Source organism: Capsella rubella, unplaced genomic scaffold (genome assembly GCF_000375325.1).
Source record: "Capsella rubella cultivar Monte Gargano unplaced genomic scaffold, Caprub1_0 scaffold_6, whole genome shotgun sequence".
Lineage (NCBI taxonomy): Eukaryota > Viridiplantae > Streptophyta > Magnoliopsida > Brassicales > Brassicaceae > Capsella > Capsella rubella.
Window position 1 is genome coordinate 5,454,953 of NW_006238918.1, and position 18,096 is coordinate 5,473,048.

Here is an 18,096-nt window from a genome sequence, read left to right on the forward strand (position 1 = left end):
GAATCGGGACCAGAAATCCAACGCTTGGACTGAATTAAATCAGACCTATTTTTGTTTTGAATTACGTAAACGAAACAAAACAAAAATTGGCGAACATAAACTAAAGTTTATATATATTTCCATAGAGAGAAATACTAACGAAAAAAAATCAAGCCGGAACCAACTTACATATATAAGTGCTTAAGACGCAACCATATCTAACAATTTGAAGCCGAGTGCAAAAGGAATTATTACAAAGTTTCAAGACTTTATTTTTTCGAAGTGTCAAAATAGCATAAGATTAGTGTACTTTGAGCTTGTGTCTCCTAGCTACTTGTTAGTTTGTCATGGGAAAGGCTTGTCAACATGGTAAGGTTATAGATTTGAGTCTCCTTAAACTGAAAAGGGCCCAATATAACAAATTTGTTTGAGTATAATGTTTCTCTATCCACCTTCCTATGTTTGGGCCAACAACTAGTAATGGAGAAGTCTAAATTAAAATACATTGGCATTTTATGTTTAAAGAATAGACATTAGGACTGTACTGTATATTTTATTTGACTCGCAAAAGAATGAAGTAAAAGCTGGTGAACTATTATTCTTAGAAACAATTACAAGACTTCAAAGCAAATACTTTCAAACAAAGAACACATAATAATAAAAAGACAAGTGTTTTCATAATGAGAATGAGACCATAGAAGAATGAACATGAATTAATATTAGAATTTCCTTGAAACTCAAGGTAACTTCTTTCATGGTTTCCAAAGGATTGTGGATTCAGCAATCATGGAGGTCACAGTGTAAGGATCCATGTTCGAAGCTGGCCTACGATCTTCAAAGTATCCTTTTCCAGCCTTCTCAGTGTCACGGCCAACCCTAATAGATGCCCCACGGTTTGCCACACCCTGTATGAACCAGTTTAGTTAGATTGATGTGTTAGACTCATCATGTGATCTGAATGCTCAATGGTGAAAATTTTGAATAGATAGAAATATTTTTGTGTCCAATGCGAACAAACGAAGTTAAGATTCTTCTTACCCATAAGAAAGTGTTGATATCGGCGGTCTCATGTTTACCGGTAAGACGACGCTCGTTGCCTTCACCATAAGCAGCAATGTGTTCCTTGTGACGCAATCCAAGCTTCTCTATCGCTTTCTTTATGACTTCGTACCCTCCATCTTCTCTCATCGACTTCGTACTGCACAAAATGAAAAATCCCAATTCAGAAATGAAAACACACACAGAGAGCAATATAATCATATAAACAAGAACTGAGCAGACTCTTCTACAACACAAAAAGTCAAAAACCTGTAATTTGTGTGTGCTCCTGCGCCATTCCAATCTCCCTGAGAAGCAATCAAAAACAAAATAATTGAGGGAATCTTACAAAACCAAATTAATAGTTTGTATATTTTCACAGTTATGGTGAAAAGAAACACAAACCGGAATAGGTTTAGGGTCTAAAGACAGAACAACTCCAGCAAGCTCTGTGATCCTCTGTTTTAACATTCCCAAGAAACAGAGTAAATCATGAAACAGAGAGACAATGTGCATAAAATCGCCGTGATTGTTGTTCATATATATACCTCGAGGATGTAACGAGCGACCCAGACCTGATCGGCGGCAGCAATTCCAACGGTAGGTCCGACTTGGAATTCCCACTGAAACCAACACAACAAAACACATCAGTTTTAAGTTCTGAACACTATACTGAATCGGAAAAATAAAAGGGGAAAGGGATGAAACTTAACCTGTCCTGGCATGACTTCGCCGTTGGTGCCACTGACATTGATTCCGGCGTAAAGACAAGCTTTGTAATGGGAATCTACGATGTCTCTCCCAAAAGCTTTGTCTGCTCCAACTCCACAGTAGTATGGTCCCTGTTTTTATTGACAAATTGTATTTGATTCCTTTTTTCCGTGAGCTCAATCTGAAAATGTTTAGAAAAGTTTTACCTGAGGACCAGGGAAGCCGCCGACTGGCCAACCAACCGGCCACTTGATATCCTTTTGCAGTAAAGTATACTCTTGCTCAATTCCATACCTAAATTTTCAATATTATTTTTTTTTTAAAAACCTTCGATTAGTTTTGTAGAAGACAGGACGCCTCAACTATATAAATATGGATTAATTGGGTTTTTAGTACATTTTTTAAACATAATTGTAGAAGTAGTACATTTACTATTCATTATTAGCAAACTAATACATTTTTACTATTTGGATACTATTTAGACACTATTAAAAACCCCCTTAAATCTAATAACTAAAAATATTCATCAAAATATATTTATTTTCTATAAAATTTCAATTACATAAAAATATATATATTTTCCCTATAATTTGATATGCAATTTTTAAAAAATAATTTCAAATATTTTTCAAACAAATTTTGATACGTCCAGCTATCCGTATGTACAGTTGTGTATCGATGTATGGAAAATCATCCGTACAGCGGTCTATATATACGTATAATTGTATGTGTACATATATTTTCTGGTCTATATATGTATATTTGTTTATGTGTAAATATGTTTATATGTTGTTGTTTTTCTTTGTACAAATATTTGATGTACAATAATATGTTACTGTACAGTTGTCTGTATGTACAAATATCTGAAATAGTAAAATTGTACTATTTTGCTAATTGTGAATAGTAAATGTACTATTTTTATAATTATGTTTTAAAAACGTACTAGTTTGCCAACACACCCTATAAATATTGACAAATGCGCATGACAATGTTTCTCTCGTAAAGTAAAATCTATGCAAAATTTTACCATGTTTCTTCGGCGACAACGTTGGGGTCGCTAAAGATCTTGGCCGCCGCATGCCTTTTGTTCGTGGGGATCGGTTCACCGGCTGGTGTATATGCGTCACACATCACCTAATCAACCCCCAAAACAAAACAAAATATATATAATTCTAACAGTTTCAAGAAAAATGTTCAAATCATATAAGAAAGCGTTTAATTCGAGTTCTCGTTTTACAAGGATGTTGTTGCCTCTTCTGAAGGGATCTTTGAAGATAGCTTGAGGGCTGATTTAAAACACATACAAAAATCAAAAATACATTATTAATATGTACATGATTTACTTATAAAGTTGTTTTAAATAGATTTTTGAAACATACTAGAGGATGACTTCACTGTCATCGCCAGGAGCTTGGCCGGTGCTAGAACCATCATAGTTCCATTTCGGTAACTCCGATGGATCCTTCACTGGTCCCGACAAAGTCTGCATTAACAAGATGCTTAATCATATTCTCAAGTGCCCGCTAGAAAAACACACAAAAGCTAAATGAATTATTAATATTTAAGTACCCTTGCTTTGCTTCTCATATCCAAGCCTGATCCACCAATCCTATTCATCAAAACACCAAAAAAAAAAGTGTTTTAGTCAATCCAAAATATTTCAGCGTATACTATATCTAGTATCTACCAAAGTCATAATTAATTCTCAAGAAATATACAAACTCAAACACAAAAGCAAGGATTACCATTTGAAAACCAAAAAACTAGTATAGATCTATTTTAGACGTAAACTAAACTGGAAACGCCTGAACTGACAGAGATCAACGAGATATATTGACAAACCATATGTACTCGGCGATGATCTGGTCAGTGGAGTCGGAGAGATCGAGATTGATCAAATCTGCAAGAGCCGTCATCCTTGAGGAATCTCTGATAAAAAACAAAAAATATATTCTTTGAAATTAAAGAGATTCCTACAAGCTAAGTGGTTTATATATAATAGGGAAAGAGAAGGGGGTAGGTAGGTGTGAGCTTGACTTTGGCTATGTTTTGGAAATTGTTTTTGGTAAAAACTAAAACGGAGAATGCGGAAATATCGGACTATTATTGGAATCGCGAATTATCAGGAGATTCTGAAAGATTCTCCCTTCAGAAGATTCATTTTCAGTTTTACCAAAAATAAAAAAAAGATTCATTTCAGTATCTCTTTTGTTTTTTTTTTTTTGCCGTTTTTTCTTTTGTATTAAAACCCCTGTAGTATTATTTTTGACAGCCTATATTTCACACTACTGTAGTTTCCATATAAATATACATAATTAAGAAAATAAATGTTGACCTGATGTCCTCAGTACCATATACTGTATGTATGAAGTTTCTCACCTAACCTTAGTTTTTTGTTTAGTGAATTTTACATTGTAATTTACCAATCTTTTCTTCCCTAAGTCAGGGGGGGGGGGTCTAACATTCGAGTGGTGCGCCATAAGCTTCCACTAGTACTTTCAAGATCCACTCTTTATCTTCTAAAGATTCTTTTTTTTTTAAGGATTCTTGTCCCATATTAAAAATCGAGGAATATAATTACAATCTAATCCTAGTATTACTATTTTCTTGTTAAGTTGTCCAAGTATTATTTCTAGTGTCAAAATCAATTTATCCTGATCTGTCTCAGAAAAGTTGATTTAAGATGACTAATAAAAATGGATGCAAACATTAATTTATTTCAACATATTTTGGTTGATATATATATTGCTAAATTTTGTTAATTTCAATCTATTTTGGAACTTTATAAAAAAATAATAAAAAATGTAACAATTGTTTTACATCAAGCCATTAGAATTGTGATAGGTAAGTACAATATCATCTTAAGAATTGTGATAATACCCAACTATTGGAATTGGTTGGTGGGTCAGTACTCATTATGTTCCCGTTACTTCGGGCTATATACTATACTAGTGGGTATATAATATATATATGGATGTCAACAATATTCTTCTTTATGAAGATTGAAGATTTAGATACAAACAAAATACGAAAGCTCTTTATCTTTATCTTCATTGGTGGGTGAGTCCTAATCCTCTCTAATCACGCACTGTCCCAACTTGTAATTTGATAGTGATATATTATGCTGGACCTATGGGTTGTTGTGTATCAATCGATATGACAATGTATGTTTTTGTTCCTATCTTCCAACTATTATTATTAATTTTGAGAAATATATATAGAAACGTTTATTAATTTCCCCAAACCATATAATATACACAACCACACATAATCGAATTTGGATCTCGATCAGTCTGCATTTTAATGTTTTTCTACATGCATGCTCCAACTAGTGGAGTAAAAAAAAAACGCTTTTTGAATAACAATTTGGTGGATGGTCTTGTTTTTTTCTTGCGATGGTTAGATAGTTTTTAGTGGACATGCATGCTTGTTCTTAACGTTTTAACAATATTGATGATTTAAACGAAGAGATAAATTACATGTTGATATAGAATTTAGGAAACAGGTTGAGATGTTTCAAATATGATCAGCTAAAGTAAAATACGTTGTACAATATAGCTGGGGATACGCAAACGCTGGCTAAGTAACATCACCAAACCAACTCGCAACCGACAAATATTTATGCATTCATACAAAATTTCTCATTATTCTAAATTCTAATAGATACTTGAAATATATCATAGTCTTAAAATTATTACATGACATAAGAAGCACTATCTCATTCCATCAAACGGGCTTCAAAGTTTCAAACTAATGATGTTATTAAGAACCCATTAATTAAAAAATAAAAGAAAAAAGTACCTTCTCTGAAGTTTGTATAAGCATATTTTGAGGGCCGTAGTTCAAAATAATATAATGGGCTTTACGTTCTCTAACAAACTTTATTTGAATTTCATAGAGTTTAAGACGAAATAAACATCTCCGGCCCATCAATTACAATTGTTTTGGAACCTAACTGTTAAGAATATATCTTCTATATAGACAAATTTGAGAAGTTACCTTAATACTAATGAAATATTCTAGCATTTGTCTTTTCACCCCTAAATTCTTGAAAGAAAATATTCGATTCAAAACAATTTTTAACTTGTAGAAGAACTGAAGTTTATTATATCAAATTGTTTCTGCTAAGTTTGTTTGTTTTAAAATTTATTCGTATAAATATTAGTACCAACAATTACAGGGAGCTTAATCTGACAAAAAAAATAAAATTACAGGGAGCTTAATCAAAATGATGAAAAGCTACAAAAGTGAGTTTTAGGTTAACCATCTTATTTCTATATTTTTTTCAGTTAGTTATTTAAGTTTCCATATAAGTGGGAACTTGGTACATAATACATATGTCATGTAATACCTTAAGGATACAAATTCAGATAAACAAAACCATATATAACTAATAATTTAATAATATTGAAGCCAGTATTAAATCTATATCTAAAAAGTTATAAACTAATTATCGAGTTTTTTAAAAAAAAGACATATTACTTGAAACGTTGCTTGTTTCCCCATCAGACCAAATGCAGTACGTACGTACGAAACAATGCTAAAACTAAAACGTTACTAAAGAAAAAACAATTAAAACTAGCCTAGTTTAATTTCGCATTAAACTCTCTTATAACTATAGTATTTATATTAATCTCTCTAGATCTTTCATTAAAGAAAAAAAATCACTTAAATATAATAATCAGACGATTTATTACCTAAAATCCCTATATTACACAGGCTGTGAAAATATACTCTCTTTTTTACAGCCAATAAATACACAAAATTAGAAACAAAATTAAAGTAAGTATCTTCTTGCTTTAAATAAAATAAGAAAAACATTTAAAATAGAAAGATTCTCTAGGTGTCTGTAAAAAAGGTAAAAATTAAACAAGTTATAACTTTATCTTTCCATTCTCTAGTCTCTTTCTCTCTCTACTCCCCTTCTTCATCATCTTCATTGCCGGCGAAACAGAGAGAAACAGATAGATAGAGAGAGAGAGAGAGAGAGAGAGGGAGCTGAGAAATTTATGTGAGAAGATTTTCTCCCGACATTTTCTCTTTCCAAACACTGTTCTACACGTAGTCCTCGGAAGATACCAAAGATTTTCCCCGACAAACCCTCTGAAAAATCTCATCTCTGAATCTCAGACACAGAGAGAGAGAGAGGGAGAGAGAGTCATTCAGTGTTGAAAAGTAATAAACTTTGGTACGAAGAAGGATGAAGAACAAGACCAATTCAGGTCTCACCGTCTTCTTCTTCTTCCTCTGTCTCGTTTCCGTCACATCAGATCTAGAAGCTGATCGACGAGCATTGATCGCTCTCCGTGACGGCGTCCATGGCCGTCCATTGCTCTGGAATCTAACAGCACCGCCGTGTACTTGGGGAGGAGTACAATGCGAGTCGGGTCGGGTCACAGCACTTCGTTTACCCGGTGTGGGTTTATCTGGTCCATTACCGATCGCCATCGGAAACCTCACAAAGCTCGAGACTTTATCTTTCCGTTTCAACGCTCTTAATGGTCCTCTGCCTCCAGATTTCGCCAACCTAACTCTGCTCCGTTACTTGTATCTTCAAGGAAACGCATTCTCCGGCGAGATTCCTTCGTTTCTCTTCACTTTACCAAACATTATTCGGATCAATCTCGCCCAGAACAATTTCTCGGGTCGGATCCCGGATAATGTCAATGCCGCGACCCGTTTAGCTACTCTTTACTTGGAGGATAACCAACTTACCGGTCCGATCCCGGAGATTAAGATTCCGCTTCAGCAGTTTAATGTCTCTTCGAATCAGTTGAACGGCTCGATTCCGGATCCGTTGTCGGGTATGCCCAAAAATGCTTTTTTGGGCAATTTGCTCTGTGGGAAGCCGTTGGAAGCTTGCTCCGTCAATGGCACTGGAAACGGTACCGAGACGCCTGTTAAAGGCAAGAAGGACAAGTTATCTACCGGAGCTATTATCGGAATAGTGATCGCTTGTGTCTTAGGGCTTCTCTTGCTTTTCTTGATCTTGTTCTGTCTCTGCAGAAGGAAGAAGAAAGAGGAAAATGTGCAATCGAGAAACATCGAAGCAGCTCCTGTTCCGACTTCCTCAGCCGCCGTAGCTAAGGAGTCGGCTGATGTCCCTACTCCGGTGACTAATGGTGCACCGCATTCATCTGAGAATGGCGCATCGAAAACCCCTGCAGTGAGTAAAGATCTGACGTTTTTCGTGAAATCATTTGGCGAGTTCGATCTCGATGGATTGCTTAAAGCCTCTGCGGAAGTACTTGGTAAAGGAACATTCGGATCATCGTACAAGGCGAGTTTCGAACACGGATTAGTGGTGGCGGTGAAACGATTGAGAGATGTGGTGGTGCCTGAGAAAGAGTTTAGAGAGAAGTTGCAGGTTCTTGGATCAATAAGCCATGCCAATCTTGTGACACTGATCGCTTATTACTTCAGCCGCGACGAAAAGCTCGTTGTTTTCGAGTACATGTCTAGGGGAAGCTTATCCGCGCTTTTACACGGTAAAAACAAACTCCTTTTGATGTTTACAAGTTCCAAAGTTTTATCCTTTTATCATAGATTGTTAAAAATCAATTTCTTTGGCATTCACAGGGAACAAAGGAAGTGGTAGGAGTCCATTGAACTGGGAAACAAGAGCTGGTATAGCTTTAGGAGCCGCGAGAGCTATTAGCTACCTCCATTCGCGTGACGCGACAACATCTCATGGCAACATTAAATCATCTAACATTCTCCTGTCTGAAACCTTTGAGGCTAAGGTCTCTGATTACTGTCTTGCGCCTATGATCAGCCCTACTTCTACACCAAACCGCATTGATGGTTACCGAGCTCCTGAAGTAACCGACGCTCGTAGAATCTCCCAAAAGGCTGATGTTTACAGCTTCGGTGTTCTCATTCTTGAATTACTCACAGGTAAAGAGAGAGAGATCTTGGAATCCGCATCTTAGGTGAAAATGTGATATAAACCATTGTGTTGCATTTGGTTTTGCAGGGAAATCTCCAACGCATCAGCAGTTACACGAAGAAGGAGTAGATCTACCGAGATGGGTATCATCGATCACTGAGCAACAAACACCGTCAGATGTGTTTGATCCAGAGCTGACAAGGTATCAATCAGAGGGGAATGAGAACATGATCAGGCTTTTAAAGATCGGTATAAGCTGTACGGCTCAGTATCCAGATAGTCGTCCAACAATGCCTGAGGTCACGAGGCTCATTGAGGAGGTTTCTCGTTCACCTGGTTCACCAGCTCCTGTGTCTGATTGATTGTATTTTTCTTTTCGATTATGGGAGGGTCTAAATTGATCGATTATAAAATTGTTTGGTTTAAATTTGAATTTTCTTTTATATAGTTTGTTGGGTGATTCTTGAAGTCAGTTGAAAGATACGTCAATTTTTTTTTAATTTTTTTTTTTTGTGTTTTTTTTTTAATTTTTTTTTAATAGTGTCGAAGATTTTTTTTTTAATATAAATTGGTTAAGTGTGTAACAAAAAAGTACATTTATCTTTTCCTAGCCACCCCCATTCAATTTGAATTTAGTATTTTTTACTTTATTTCATAAAACAAAATCTATCCACTATTATTGACTCTTTTTTTTTCTAACCAAACTATGCAATAAAACGGCAGAAGCAGAAAAAAAAAAACAATTACTATTAAATTGCTAAATTTTAAGAGTGGACAAGGTGAGAAAAACAATTACTTGTTTGGTTCTTTCTCCCAACTCCTACCAATCATAAAAAGTCAACGACAAATAGATTCTGTCTTCCCTCAATTTCAAGTTTTAATTTTATTAGTGGTGACTAAGACTAAGTATCTAAATACTTAATACAAACTCCATGAAAATAAATATAAATTTAGGTAACGGGTCTATTCAAGTTTCTTAGTTGAATCTGCCAAGTTAGTCCCCACCTTTCAAATTCAAATTCAGATAAATTGATGAAGCCATCAAATTTCACAAAAGTTTCTTCATCTTTCCTTTAATCTTAAAGTAAATCTCAAGTGAATCTCTTTAACAATAATAATAAAAAAGAAGAATACATTTTGCTAAATTGAATAGATCAAGACACATATAGGGTTTTAAGAAAACATTTAAGAAATAATGTGTCAAAGAATTAGTTGAGTGCATCATTTATACATAAGTTAGAATAATGAGTAAATGATTAATGGTTTGGTTGATATGTAATACAAAAAAGGATGTTAGTTAAGATTAAGTTGATGATTTTGGTTTAGTTTGGAAGTTTAAGCGAGATCGATGGGAAGTGTAATGATGCCCCCCCACATCTAACCCTTAAAAATGTTTGGTGTGTCTTGTTAAATTTGTAATCATTAGATAAAGTTACACACTTAACAGAAATAGTATATTTTTCATAATCAGCTAACGTAACATTTGTTAAATGAGTTAATGATTTACTCTTCCAGTTGGATTTGTTGTTAGTTGTTGGTATCTACAATTATTTGTGCCGCGACTTCTACGACAGAACAGATTATAAATTCTCATATGCTGTTTTACAAGAGATCATATTAGAGATCGATATATCAGTGTAAGTGTATAAACTGTATTAACGTGGATACAAACTTCAAAACAGTTTGTTTATGTCATTCGAACCAATTTAGGTATATGCCAAGAAGAGTTACTGCAGCTTCATTATCTAATACATTCGAATGCAATTGATCTTTGGTATTTAATTTCGTAAAGATATTTGAACTAGTAAGATTAGTGATGGTGAGTATATAATCCGTTAGAATATCATAAACGTTTCTATCAATAGTAAATCATGAAAGAAGTAAGTCACAGTATCTAAGTTGACAAGTCTTCTAAAACTTTGGAGAGTAGCAAAGTGATGAACCTTGTCCGAGAATGAGATTCATAGGCCTATATAATTATAGACCTAGAGAGATAACAGACAAAATCAGTCAAAGATAGTATAGTAGTATTTTTTAAATTGATTTAATTAACATCCAAAACAATGATATAAACTCTAGGCTTCCCATAACTCTATGTATGTATGTGTCTCGTTCTTGTAGCATTTATTTTCGAATTTATGTGATAGTAGAGTAGTAGTAGATATATGTTAGAATTGTAGCGTTTAGTATTTTGTATGTGAGAAAAAATTGATACTGTTTAAAGTTACAATAGATACATATCTATTCATAAGTTATGTCTATGTAAATTTTGATATTTAAAGGACTACCTTTTTTAAAAAACAACATACAAAAATATCAAATTTTATTTATAAAAAAAAACAAAAACAAATTGATATGTTTTAGGTTTGATCAGTTGTTTATGATAAGGTGGCAAAAATCATATTACAACTAGTCATGGACACAGCATTTTTTCTCTTGGTCTAGCTCATATCCATGTGGGTTCACATGCACTTGTATATATATATAAGAGGATGGATTGTATTTTATTGCTACAAATGCCTTTGCCCAAGCAAATGCCACATATCTTATCTACCCTGTCAAATCCATATAAATAAATAAAATATTTAAGCCTTTACAACTTGTGGTTCATTTTCCTAAAATCATAAATATTTTTTTTTAACTTTTGCCAGCTCATAATTTTTATTCCATATAGTATAGTTTATTAGTACACAGTATGTTTGAACATGTTTGCCGAATATGATAGATAATAATCTAATATTATTTTTCATCGTATGTGATGATTAATAATCAAAACAAAACAACCATAACTAACATATATATTTTTAAAGAAATTATGCATGCTAATAATACATGAGCTGGAAAAATGAATTAATTGAGGTGCCATCAAATGTTTGCTCACAAAAATAATATAAAAATCAAACACACGATAATCCAAATATATAATTTAGTTTCTCTAATAGGCTAAGATAAGAATTAAGAAATAGTCTAAATTAGAAAATGTTGATAATAAAGAAAAAAAAGGTATAGAAAACTCGTGAATTTTGGGAAAATATTTGTGCTCGTGAGATATATAAATTAGAAGGGTAGAGTTTCTGAAGTTAGTATGAGACCGACAGGGTTATAAGAACATGGCCACCTCACCAAGGCACCAGTATTGGACGCGGTTTCTCTCCCAACGCCCAATAATTATGCCAACGATTTACAAAAGTGAAAGAACAAAAAAAGTGTTTGACAACTACAAAAAAAAATTAAAGAAGAATGTGTGTAGATTGCGAATATTACATCTTTCTGGACCGGAAACCAAAGTGCAGAGAGTAGTTTATTTGCAACCAAATGTTTAAACTCAAAAGCTGGCCCAACTCTTTCAAAGTCCAACTCCTCAATTGTGTAAATGTTGGCCCTTTTGTTAGACTGGCCCATTTTACTGATGATAGTAGACCCAAGTAAGTTATAAGAGATACTAAATCCAATTGATAGAGAAGATTTAAGTCGTAAAAGCATAAGCAATTGAGGATCAACCTAATCTATTTCTTCACCGTCTAAACGTAGCAGCTATGATACGGATCATTCCATTTTACATTCTTTGACAAGTTTATTGATTCCGTGAACCAAAACATTAAGCAATGAAGAAGATGGGAGGGTTATTGGGAAACGTAACACTATGATGATGATTGACGTCATGGGTACCGTAAGTTTTGTGTTGGCACCACCAACTAAACAGCCCACACACTGCAAAAACCCACCACTTAGTGCTAACCAAACAAAACAACAAAAACTGCCAATCACATTATACTTACTTAGAAAAAGTAAAACAAAATTTGTTTCTTCTGATTTGACGAAAAGACTAAACTGATCTGATTTTGAAAAATGAGATCCGAGACACATATATGACTGAGCTGATGATGTGTTTTTTTTCTGTAAGCATAAAGAACCTTGCGCGTGATCACACTCCCTTATACGTGTCCTTAGCCCCATAACATCTCTCATATACCACTTTGTTATTTCCACTCTTAAATTGTTGCTAGAGAATATGATTGACTTCAAAATAAATATCGCTATACATATAGCTTTAGTATATTTAAATTTCTTTTCATTATGGAACAGACATAAATTGAGCTTGTTAAAAATAAATTATACAGAATACACACAATGCATCCATAGTTTCATGACTTCATCACCTTAAAATATTTGCCATCTTTCAGCTTAATGGTTCTGTTTTCTTTTAAACTAGTTTAACTTATGTAGATAGATACAAATCCGAGTGTCCGTGAACCGACAAATACGATAACTTAAGAAACATATGGATTTCTTTTAAGAACATTATAAAGGTTGGACAAACTTTTTTAAAATAAAAAGAATATACGAGAAGGAAACGTAGGTCCACTGACCACAAACATGGTTTTGATGATCTCTCTCACCTCTATCTATATATAGGTTGTTGTGTAGCTTCTTTAGTCTTGAAAAATTACAACATTTATAAGTATATTAGGTACATATTGGAGCATATATATATCTCGAGCTAGAGATGGGGAGGCAACCATGTTGTGACAAAGTAGGGTTGAAGAAAGGGCCATGGACTATTGAAGAAGACAAGAAGCTCATCAACTTCATCCTCACCAATGGTCATTGCTGTTGGAGAGCTCTTCCCAAGCTTTCTGGTTTGTATTCTCTCTCCCTCTCTCCCCTCTATACTTTCCAAAATCACCACCGTCTAGGATAATAGCTGAGCTCATGTTCAAAACTTTTCACTTCTTTGATATTTTTTTTTCGTATTTAAAAGTTGTCTTCTTTTTTTCCTTCCTTTGAAAAAGTTCATTTTCAGTAATAGACCCATCTCACTGACTCATTCCTACTGATTTCTATTTTATTTACCTTCTTTTTGTGTTCATTAGTTATCATATAAGTTTGTTAGGTATCATTTAGTATCGTAATTTTTCACCAATAATTAAACGATTATCATATTTTCATATAATTAAACTCTTACCTTACTTTTCTGCAATGAATACTTATCTCTCGTTTGGTGGTATTCAAAAGCTCAAAACATATTATTAGATTGTAAACAATAGTGTTTGGCTGAAACAATGAGTGTTTTGATTTCGTGGTCCTCACACGCTATTATTTGGTTTCTAATCAATTTTAATTTCTTTTAGCTTAACTTTCAGTTAAATTAATTATTATGTTGGTTTGATTAATTAAATGCAGGACTATTGAGGTGTGGTAAAAGCTGCAGATTAAGATGGATAAACTATTTAAGACCTGATTTAAAAAGAGGACTTTTATCAGAATATGAAGAACAAATGGTCATTGATCTTCATGCCCAACTTGGCAATAGGTTCATTATCTTTCTCCTATTATTATAGTAAAATAATATAGAAATACTATACTGTTTACTTACCTTAGTTTTGACATTCTAACCAACTAATAATAAAAGCATATAAAGTTTTATGACCATTTAATTGGATTACAAGATTCTCAAGTTATCAAAGAAACACGAAAGTCACTAAACTCAAGAGATTGGCTATCACATCTTTACTTAGTAGTCCTTTTTTTCTTTTAACCACTAATTTAGTCGTTTTGATGAAAATGACTGAACAGTCAAAATCTTGAGTTAATTTTTTCAAGTATAACGTTTTGAATCTTTTTTTTGTTTGACTTGTATGCAGATGGTCAAAAATTGCCTCTCATCTACCAGGAAGAACTGACAATGAAATAAAGAACCATTGGAACACACACATAAAGAAAAAACTAAGGAAGTTGGGTATTGACCCTCTGACACATAAGCCTCTCTCTGAACAAGAGGCTTCACAACAAGCTCAAGGGAGCAAGAAAAGCTTAGTGCCTCATGCAAATGACAAGAACCCAAAACAAGATCAAGAAGATCAAGAAAACAAAGACAACCGAGATCAACATCACACAGAGCAAGATTTGGAGAAGAACAACACATCAGCTTCTAGCAATGGTTTTTGCGTTGATGAAGTCCCATTGCTCAGTCCACATGAGATCTTGATCGACGTCTCTTCTTCTCATCAACATCATCATACTAATGATGATAATGTCAATATCAACACTAGTAAATTTACTTCGCCTTCTTCCTCTTCCTCGTCTACCTCGTCGTGTATATCATCATCAGTAGTACCGGGTGATGAGTTCTCCAAGTTTTTTGATGAAATGGAGAATCTTGACCTCAAGTGGCTCTCATCCGATGATTCTTCAGGTGAAAATATTATTAGCTTAGACGGCAAGTTCACCAACACTGTTGATACGATGAACTTGTGGGACGACATCAATGATTTGAGCAGCTTGGATATGTTTATGAATGACCATGATCATGACGGCATTGTTGGAAATGGTAATGGATGTTCAAGAATGGTTTTAGATCAAGATTCATGGACATTTGATCTCCTCATCTAGCTTTTAGTTTTTCTTCATCATTAGCTTTGTTTTTTTTCTTTGGTCTGTTCTTGAAGACTGTTGAAGTCGGGGTATTTGGGTTTGGCCTTGGTGTCGCAGTTTAGTAGATTATTAGGTGTAAAATACATGTAATAAAGATTGCAATGGTGAATATTTGTTTCTTTGTTTTTTTTCTTCACTATTGAAATATTTATTTTAGGAAAAAATACTATACAAAACATCATTAATTAAAGTTTGACGTCATACATACCTGATAATTAGCTGACTAATTATAAAAATCCAGCATATATACTAACCAAAATGTTAAAGTATGCCAGAAATCTAAAACCATTAAAATGAAAAGGTTTATCATAATTTTTGTCACTCCATTGAGTTAATTGACTATACAATGGATATTCTTAAACCTTAACCTTTCACGATATATTCGAAAAAGACTTTTTGGCCGGCTACTTACATACTTACCTAATGGAGTTCCACTTATATATATACAAAGAAAGAAAAAAATGTTGAAATTTGCTATAAAATACGTAAAATTATATAATTTGGTTTAAAGTGGAAAATACTAAATGATGATACAATGGTCGCGTCATGGTGATGAAATCCATTGCTATATACGATAAGACTTGGAACAAAAAACAACGTCACAATCATGATTGAAATCTATGAGCATATATTATAAATAAGCTCCACCTACCAAAATATATTCTCAATCTCACGTCAAAAACTCCAAAGCACTTGTGTGGACCATCCACCTCTACATTCACTTCATCTCCATATATATATATGTATACTTTTTAGTTTTTCAACAAACGTAAATTAAAAACTTTCATATTTTAGTAATTAATTAGGATTATAAGTACGGTTGATATATCGGTAACACGTTTTTTTTAACACTAAATGTGATATGAAAAATGTAAGAGATTAAACAAATACGTACATTATGGGTTATACTATGACATACTTGTCTTCTTCTTTTTTTTTGGGATACACATACAAACTTGTCTACAATTAATCACTTTCTTACATTTCAAACGGTTCGTGTGTTTTGTCTTCGTCTTCTAAATATCTGTAATCACACTGCAAATAAGCAATCAAAATATTATGCCGTTAAACATAGTCGATACTTGCTATGGTATAAATTTTCATATCTAATCATATATGTTGTCCGATTTATCAAATATAATCTCATAAAGAACGAAAGCTACAACGATCTACGCATGCAGTCCGCACTACACTTATATGTACATACACAACTGATGACAGATATGTGTATCTTTTTCTCTTTAACACATATATGTCTGTTTTGATGCTGTCATATGCACGTCGGCACACCATATTATAAATACAAAATCGTTTTTATCATATAAGAAATCGTCAGTCCACACAGAGAGCATGGACCGTTTGTTTGTAAGTGGACTCATCCTTCAATCCAAAACACACATGTGTAACATGTAAATTGAAATCTTACTTTTACTAGTAAAGATAAAGATATGTACAGTAGTGTATTTATATAGGAGCCCTGTAAATTGGAGGCTATTGGATTGTATCGTATCATCATAAGGCTTTTGTGGCCATATGACCGGTCGTGTTGTGTGTTGATGTATGTGTATTTGTGTGAAGACAATGGACCACAAGTGCATGAGATTGATAGCTAAGTGGTAACTACCTTCACCAAACCATTTTCTTTTTTTCTCATAAAGAAAGATCGAATCTCTGCTACATTTGATTATCACAATATTACGTCATTTTTATAATTTCATCCAAACATATGAAGTAGGTACATTTATCATAATTAAACAATATAATGCGTATTAACAAATAACAACTATGGCTCTTATTATATTTTGGAAAGAAATGTAAAAGATAGGTTTGCTAATTGAAGATGTTTTTTTTTTTTTTAAAAGTTTTAGTTGAATTAGAAACCATGAATGAATGCCCTTGGTACCATAAAGTGTATGTATGATAAAGATCAAGAGATAAATTATAAAAAACAAAGAAAGTGAAGAGAAGAGTGCATGTATGTGAAACTTTCTGATAACAAATATGATCATTGCTTAGGCATGACTTGTCACAAAGAAGAGCAAAAGGATTGATAGTGGAACTGTGAATGATGGACTAAAGAAAGAAAGAAAGAAGATAATGGAATTTATTAATTTCATAGAATTTTTATACAATAAACTTTTAGGTTGGTGGATATATTTCTATTTTTTATTATAAATAAAATAAAATTGTAGAAAAAGAAAAATTGGTAACGACAACAATGATTAGAATATATATTTGAAGTTGGTGAAATGAGTGTTGTTTCCTTCTTCTACTTATTGTTGTGACACATTGGCTACCTTTGAAAATTAAAGTACGATCCCTTTTGCAAAGTTTTAACCCAACGATCGAGTACCCTATAAACTTATTCAGTCTTTCATCGTGCAAACTGATACACACAACTTTGTAGTAATTAATTTTAATGGTTTATTATGATTGAGTGCTGTTAATACATAATGTTACTGATAAGAATAGAGAAAAAACCTTTATATGCCATATATTGTTTTGTCTATGAGCTTAAACATTACAGAAAGTATTAATAATATTTTAAAATATGAATTATAGCTAGTAAACGTGTTGTATTGATATCTTTTAAGTTAGTTGCAAAATAATCTTTAGATATGTCGTATTCACCATATCTATTATGTTCAAACTGTAAGATGGAATCGAGTGATCAAATTAAGTCTTCTTCATTCAGTTTTTGGGATTTAAGACAAAAGCTCTCTTGATGTAAAACTAAAACATGTTCTTGTCTCAAGCGTCGTCAAAGTAAGTGAGAATCATGTAACTATTGCCCAAACACTGCGGGCATCTTTGTACGTTAAAGTTCACCTGATTGTTTTGCCTATATCAATAGGCCCACGACTTTACTTGACATACTCTCTAGTGACGATTGTTGCAGCCAAATATGGAGGTCAGTGGTGTCTGGTGGTAACCTAAAAGAAAGCATGGGATTTAAAAAGTAATGTGAGAAATGGTTTACCATTTTCTTTAATATACAACTACAAGTTCTATATTATAATTGTGATGTTGGAATTTTAATAAGC

The 18,096-nt window shown here is 33.3% G+C and overlaps 3 protein-coding genes across 4 annotated transcripts; 2 read left to right on the plus strand and 1 right to left on the minus strand.

Annotated features, from left to right (window-relative positions):
- Positions 1-552: 552 nt before the first annotated feature.
- On the minus strand, positions 553-3,670 carry LOC17883809 (glutamine synthetase cytosolic isozyme 1-4). 2 transcript variants are annotated; one of them, XM_023780732.1, is made up of 12 exons: positions 3,571-3,670; positions 3,298-3,337; positions 3,108-3,211; positions 2,966-3,014; positions 2,756-2,862; positions 1,935-2,022; positions 1,731-1,859; positions 1,566-1,640; positions 1,423-1,476; positions 1,288-1,325; positions 1,018-1,177; positions 553-884 (listed from the first exon to the last, which is right to left on the minus strand). In XM_023780732.1, exons 1-12 carry the CDS (start codon positions 3,642-3,644, stop codon positions 732-734), a joined length of 1,071 nt encoding a protein of 356 aa, XP_023636500.1. In that variant the 5' UTR covers positions 3,645-3,670; the 3' UTR covers positions 553-731. The 2 variants fall into 2 exon arrangements, with proteins under 2 accessions (XP_023636500.1, XP_023636501.1); XM_023780733.1 differs by lacking the exon at positions 1,018-1,177 and having other exon boundaries at positions 773-833.
- Positions 3,671-6,662: 2,992 nt separating this feature from the next.
- LOC17884185 (probable inactive receptor kinase At5g16590) lies at positions 6,663-9,117 on the plus strand. The gene is made up of 3 exons (XM_006287208.2): positions 6,663-8,216; positions 8,308-8,625; positions 8,705-9,117. Exons 1-3 carry the CDS (start codon positions 6,929-6,931, stop codon positions 8,977-8,979), a joined length of 1,881 nt encoding a protein of 626 aa, XP_006287270.1. The 5' UTR covers positions 6,663-6,928; the 3' UTR covers positions 8,980-9,117.
- A 3,936-nt stretch (positions 9,118-13,053) lies between these two features.
- On the plus strand, positions 13,054-15,165 carry LOC17881862 (transcription factor MYB20). The gene is made up of 3 exons (XM_006288079.2): positions 13,054-13,257; positions 13,802-13,931; positions 14,263-15,165. The coding sequence occupies exons 1-3, from the start codon at positions 13,125-13,127 to the stop codon at positions 15,008-15,010; spliced, it is 1,011 nt and encodes a 336-aa protein (XP_006288141.1). The 5' UTR covers positions 13,054-13,124; the 3' UTR covers positions 15,011-15,165.
- Positions 15,166-18,096: the final 2,931 nt, after the last annotated feature.